Raw genomic sequence first — 6,753 nt, 5'->3', positions numbered from 1 at the left:
AGCTCTCTTCTACAAATTAGGCCGTCCTCATTTAACAGATGAGGAAACAGAAGCAGAGCTCAACTCCTTCTGAACGCAGGTGACCAGGCGCTGCACTTGGGCAGTGAGGCTGGCTGGCTTCCGTGGGACCACACAAGTGCCATCCCCACGGGGTGGGGGGGGTGGGACACAAGGGCCGCGTTGAATCGGAAGCGGGAGTTACAAGCAGGGTAATGAAATGCCTTCTCTGTCTTTCACATGGGCCTGGAGGTCAAGTTAGTTTATTTGTTCTTAATTTAGCTGAAATTATAGGCTGGTTGAAAGATTCCTTTGCCGGCAGGGATCTTTTGAATAGCCACACAAACCTTTTGGTCTCTCTCTTGCTTTCCTACAACCTCTCCTCTCATTTGCAGGATTAGAAAAGCACTTGGGAGGCACATTCATCTTGCCGGCGTTGTCAGGAGTGATCAGCGAGTTTTATTAAACGCCCTGGGATTGCCTGAAAAGCCTCCTTGTCTGGGTTTGAAATGAAAGAGGCATGTTAGGATCTTGGGGCACATTGTCGGGACCCCTTGCCCTGCTGCCCCTTGGACTATGAGCTAACATCTCTGGAGGAAGCACAGAAGCCCTGTTTTGTTGAAGGGATTTCGCCGGTGGACAAACGGAGTTGGCCCCTGACGGCATGAGCGCTCCGACCTGGGGTGGGCCCGGGGCTTTGCCCCTGCTGTTGCTCCTAGGCTGGGCCGGTGCGACCTTCATCAGCCTTAATCGTGGGCTCAGGCTGCTGAAGGGCAGCTCTGCCTTTCTGTCGGGAGATGACCTGAAGTTTGCCATCCCTAAAGAAAAAGATGCTTGCAGAGTGGAAGTTGTGATGAACGAGCCAATGACTCAAAGGGTTGGGAAACTCACCCCACAGGTAGGTCCTACCTGAGATTTTTCTATTCAGTCATGTGTATGAATGTGAGTGAGTGTGTGTGTGTGTGTGTGTGTGTGTGAGAGAGAGAGAGAGAGAGAGAGAGAGGAAACAAAGCAGGGACAGACTTCCAAGGGCTGGAGTGGGCCGTCTCCTGTGTGGTGTGATATGGTCAGTCTTTATGGGATTATTCTTGCCCCAAATGATCTCATCCATTCCTAGTCAGGATGCCTTTGGATAAGATACCAGATTTCAAGATGTGTTTTAGGCCCCACTTGTGATCGCAGAATAGCACAAGTAAGACGTGAAGATATTTTTATCTGTTTCCATCACTAGAACATTCCGTTGAGTGGGAGGAGAGACGTGGAAAAGAGAGGTGAAAATACTTCCCTTTAAATATTCATTGTTCTTCAAAAATGTCTGTAGACAAATGTTTTCCTTTAGTCACGATCTTGGAGACCTCGTCGTTTAAGAGTATTCTAGGCGCAATCCTTTTGTAGGATGAAGAGTTACCTTCTAAGTCATTGGGTTAAAAAAAAGTCTGTATTATCATGTATTGTATTTGCTTGAAGTAGGGGTTTACCTCTCTACACAATAAGGAAATTGTTTCTGGTTTTATGACTTGTCCCTACTGTGGTTTAACTTCCTCCCAATGCAGGCAATTTTGAGAATGTTCCGCACTGGCTGGTGCTGCTTCTGGAAACATGCACCATTATTTGTGAACTGTGAACATTAAGTTTCTTCTTCATTTGGCCGAAGAATTTTATCCCAGCAGGTTACCTCAACAGTGGTACTAGATGATGTAGAGACGAACTTCAGGAGACTTAGATGCTAACTCAAGTGGCTATCGCAAGCTGTTCCACTTACCGCACTCAGAGGACAGTCCAACTCTGAAACACATCACAACTCTCACTTAGGGAGTATTCCAGATGTGTTAGCAACCAAATGTCTCTCTCCAGTTTCCCATGAGATTTTCTTTTGTTAGTCAGAGCTTCTGATGGGCACCTGCCAACTGTCTGAATACAGTAATGGCCCCAGTTCCTAAGGGGTTGTATTCCTGAGTATTTGGGAATTGCAACATCTTCACACTTGCTCCCAACACGATTTGCACTGCAAAAGTGTGTGTGGGTGGGGGTGTGGGTGTTAAGATTTTGTTTATTTGAGACACAGCGCACGTGCAGGGGGAAGGACAAGCAGACTCCCTGCTGATCTTGCGGTCCATCCCAGGACCCCAAGATCATGACCTGAGCCTAAGTCAGATGCTAAGCGACTGAGCCACCCAGGTGCCCGGTGAAAGTGTGTTTGGTTGGAAAGAGGAGAGACCTGGGATAGCTCATAACTGCAACCCAGATGCACTAAATGCAACGAGTAGGTGATATGGATAAGCTCAGCTGCAGAAAATAGAATTCTAACCATAGGGACTCGGTTTGTTAAAAGCAAATCCTTGGAGTTTTGGAGAGCAATAGAGGACCCGTAGGTTGCCCCAGCATACACCAGGAAGAATTTTTTTCTCTTCCCCCACAAAATATTCAGCCTCACTTCTAAATAAATGTTGAACAATTTTTTAAAATATATTGATTGGAAGGGGTACCAAATTATGAGTTCATTACTTTATAAGGCACCCACATATATCCATGCAGCCACGGACACCGGTGTTCTAGGATTAGGGTCCTCTACTGCTTTCCAAAACTCCAAGGATTTGCTTTTAACAAACCGAGTCCCTATGGTTAGGATTCCATTTTCTGCAGCTGAGCTTATTCATATCGCCTATCTCTGGCCCTAAGCATGCAAAACAAAAGCCCTATTCTTCACCAGATTCTCCCTCCTTAGAAAGTAATTTGGGGAGAATGTACTGTTCCTTAAGTCAGCCTCCGAGGAGTATCCTCTCCCTATTCCAAATAGCCTATGACTTATAAACGTATCTATAGTGCTTTCTCTGCAAGTAACGAAATGGTCTCCATTATGTATTATTGGTGTTGTTTTAATGGTCTTCGCCATCTGGTCGGCTCTGAGATACTAGAGAGCAAAAGGGGATCTAAGTGACTACAATCAGGTAAAACACTTATTTGGGGGTCAAGAGTTGCAAGAGATCTCCATTCCAAATTTTCTCTGATTTGAAGGCCAAAATCCAGTTAATAGAAAGAATATGGAGCAGAAACAGCATGCCTGCCTGGTTTAGGGAAGTCTGGACAGGTAGGCCACGGAGGGGGCTCCAAAAAGTCCCAGCTTGTCCCCTCGAGTGCTGTGACTTCAGTGCAAGAAAATGTTCAGTGAGCGCATTTCTGGAGGTCAATGTGGCAGCTCAAATGGATTTATCTGGTCTAAAGTAAATACGGGACTTGTATCTTCTAAAATTTATTGTGTGGAAAAGGAGGCCATTGAACTGTGGAGTTTCATTATCTTTCTGTCAGATATTTGTACCATAAGGAAGTCCGTGTACCCAGAAAACGTTCTCAAACTGCCAGATGATCTTTCTACTTTATTATGACAATTTCAACAAAAACCAGATTCCTAAGTAAAGTCTGTTTTTTTTTGGGGGGGGGGGAATGTGTGCCTATTTTTAATGCAACTCTCCCCAAGGATTTATTTCTTATGGCGTTTTTGAAGTTAAACATAGCCGAATGTGCGTGCGTACACACAAAGCCTAAACATTATTCTTTAATAGCACTTACCAGTAAGCTGAAAGCAAGGCTTATGTGAACCCATTTCTAGCAAGATGACTGTATTAACAACACCCTGCTGTGTAATGAACAGTTTTATTTGATTTGCACAGAAAATGTTTTGTTTAACATCTGTTCAATTAGTGTTTTCATTTCATTACTGAAGTTTGTCTTAGGACCAACAGGTTCATTTTCCTATTGGATATTTGGAGAGGGATTTCACTTGGCTCACACCAGTACCTTCTGTTTAGATAACCCTCTTGATATAGTCAACTGGATGAGGTCGGTGGCAATATGTTTTCCTCATGTTTTAGGACAAGACTTCCTCACACACAGCACTTCTCACACCTGTTTCAAAGCAAGAAATTTCCTGGGTGGAAAAGCACCTCAGTTTAGAGCTGAGCTTGCTTTTTTGAATCAGAAATACAGCTGTAAGAAAACATCTCTAGGTTGAACCAGCTTACTGTCATTAAAGTGAGTAATGAGTTAGGAATGTGTGACAATTTAATTATAAATTGTAATTGAAAAGCAGTTGAAGTGGAAAAAACCAAGGCTAGACAGTAATTAGAAAAGGATTTAGCTCTCCTTTGTTTTAGTTAGTAAATTTATGGACAATTATGGTTGTCGCCTTTTATAAAGGAAAACATATTATGAAACATAAAACAGATGTTTCTTTTAACAAAGCAGATTGTCTCTTTGTCACCATGACTATTTGTCAGCGATACGGGGAAGGTCTTTCCTTTATCTCCTTCCTTGTTGTCAGTTAAAAAGAGGAACCAATGATGTCTGTGGGAAAAGAAGATCATTCGTATTAGTAGTACTGTCTTCTCAAAGAGGACGATGTTGCCTGTCAATGATTGAGCCTGTGACAAAGTATAGACTACAGACCATGGACTCAACAGTGACGGTGTGCCAATACCGCAAGGCTATTTCTTAACACTCTGCCGAGTCAGGCAGGGCGGAATGAGAATCATGGTGTGGTTGGGAGAGAAAATTCTTCTTTTGAGAATTAGGGTTCCCCAAATACAACAGTTAGCAATTTCCTTAATAGTTCTGAGTGAGGTGATTCAGTTAATTCTATTTGAATAGAAGAAATTACCTTTAGCTTGCTATTTGTCTCATCAACCATTTTTTTTTAAGATTTTATTTATTTATTAGAGCATGAGTGGGGGGGGCGGGGAGGGAGAAGGGGAGAGGGAGAAGCAGGCTCCCCGCTGAGCATGGAGCCCTAGGTGGCACTCAGTCCCAGGACCCCGGGATCATGACCCGGGCTGAAGGCAGATGCTTAACCACCCAAGCACCCCTCATCAACCATTTCTGCTATTAGTAACCAGTAAAGCAGTCTTTTGCAAGTGTATGAGAAGCAACTCTGGGTCATGTTTGGCTCTGATCAACCACAACAGTGTCCGTAGTCAGTGGCTTCATTTTTGAATATAAAAATGCTATTTAGAAAAGAAAGAAAGAAAAGGAAAAGACAAAGATACATAATGTAAGTAATACAACATGTTTGTTGAGGGGTAACGCATGCCTTTTCATGCGTACACGCAGGTAGACCTCTAACTCAGTTGCTATGAACCCCTGAAGGGTGTGGGTGTATTATATTTTGATAAATGGAACCACAGTTTAAATGTACTATAAACTGTAAACAAAGAATCATTTCAAGAGGTAATTACTCCTTAATATATCTGCTTGATCTGCTTGGATTTTCATAGTTTAGATAGTCTCACAATAAGACACACCTATATAAGCAGGTTGGGAACGGGCACGGCGGTGGGTAGAGGTGGTGGTGGTTATAACACGCACACGCGCAAGCACACGCATACATACATAGACACACCCCACTAACAGACCATAATTTCCCCAGGCAGTACTCTATTGCCAGAAAAATCTTATACCAATTTTTTCACATATATTTACCCATTTCTTCACGTGAACTAGGTCTTTGACTGCCATTTCCTTCCCAATGAAGTAAAGTATATTCACAATGGTTGCCCGATTCTTGATGAAGATGCAGTGAAGCTTAGACTGTACAGGTAAGCAGCACACATAACCATTCTGTGCACTTCTTAGGGCTTTCTCTATAGATCAATATTATCATGAGGCTAGTTGCTAGATTCCAAACAAGCAAGCAATCAGTAGAAATTGGGGACCTAAGTAGGTGAGGCAAGAATTGTCTACTTTCAATGATCTTTATTTGTATTATTGTCCTGGGGGCTTTTCTGTGGCAAATTTCTGTCCTGTTCCCCTTTAGAGTTCTTATACAGGTGTCTCTGGTGATCCACCTTCCCGCTTATAATGGGAAATGAAAATTACAAAATACAAATTCTTAATGAGAACTAGGAAAATATATTCCAAAATTGAATGATAGTCTTTATTTTTATTATCAGCTGCTTAGTCAATAAGTGGCCGAGTGTCTTCTAATTGTAAACATATTAAATGATAAAGTTGTTTACAAAATCAATTATAAAGTTAAGTACAGAGTAACTGTGTGAGCCAGCAGTTCTAAATATATACGTAAGAGAAACAAAAACCCGTATGTCCCCCCAAACTTGCACACAAATCTTCATTGCAGCATTATTCATAATAGCTAAAAAGTTGAAGGAACGCAACTGATGAATGTATGAACAAAATGTGGGGTATCCATGCAATGGAATATTATTCAGCCATAAAATGGGATGAAGTACTGATGCACGCTACAACATGGATGAACCTTGAAACCATCATGTGAAATGAAAGACACCGGACACAAAAGGTCACTTTTCTAGAAAAGGCAAATCCATAAAACACAGGAAGCAGATTAGTGATTGCCAGGGGCTGGGGGAAGGGCAAATGGGGAGTGATTGCTAATGGATATGGATTTCTTTTTGGGGGGATAAAAATGTTCTGGAATTAGGTAGTTGTGATGGTTGCACAACCTTGTGAATATACTAAAAACCACTGAGTTGTATACTTTAAAAAGGTGATTTTTATGGTATGTGAATTATGTCTCAAAAATTAATTTAAAAATTAAGCTCATGGTGGGGCGCCTGGGTGGCTCAGTCGGTTAAGCGTCTGCCTTCGGCTCAGGTCATGATCTCAGGGTCCTGGGATCGAGCCCCACATCGGGCTCCCTGCTTGGTGGGAAGCCTGCTTCTCCCTCTTCCACTCCCCCTGCTTGTGTTCCCTCTCTCGCTGTGTCTCTCTCTGTCAAATAAATAAAAT

At 42.6% G+C, this 6,753-nt stretch overlaps 1 protein-coding gene across 1 annotated transcript in view; it reads left to right on the top strand.

Annotated features, from left to right (window-relative positions):
• Positions 1-606: 606 nt before the first annotated feature.
• Positions 607-6,753, top strand: part of FREM1 (FRAS1 related extracellular matrix 1) — a 145,954-nt gene continuing 139,807 nt past the window's right edge. Inside the window, exons 1-2 of the mRNA XM_021682416.2 lie at positions 607-895; positions 5,491-5,585. Of these exons, the coding sequence (XP_021538091.1) occupies positions 662-895; positions 5,491-5,585 (329 nt within the window). The 5' untranslated portion in view covers positions 607-661. The remainder of the gene's footprint in view (positions 896-5,490; positions 5,586-6,753) is intronic.

This window comes from Neomonachus schauinslandi, chromosome 13 (genome assembly GCF_002201575.2).
Source record: "Neomonachus schauinslandi chromosome 13, ASM220157v2, whole genome shotgun sequence".
Lineage (NCBI taxonomy): Eukaryota > Metazoa > Chordata > Mammalia > Carnivora > Phocidae > Neomonachus > Neomonachus schauinslandi.
This window is presented reverse-complemented; position numbering and strand designations above follow the sequence as displayed.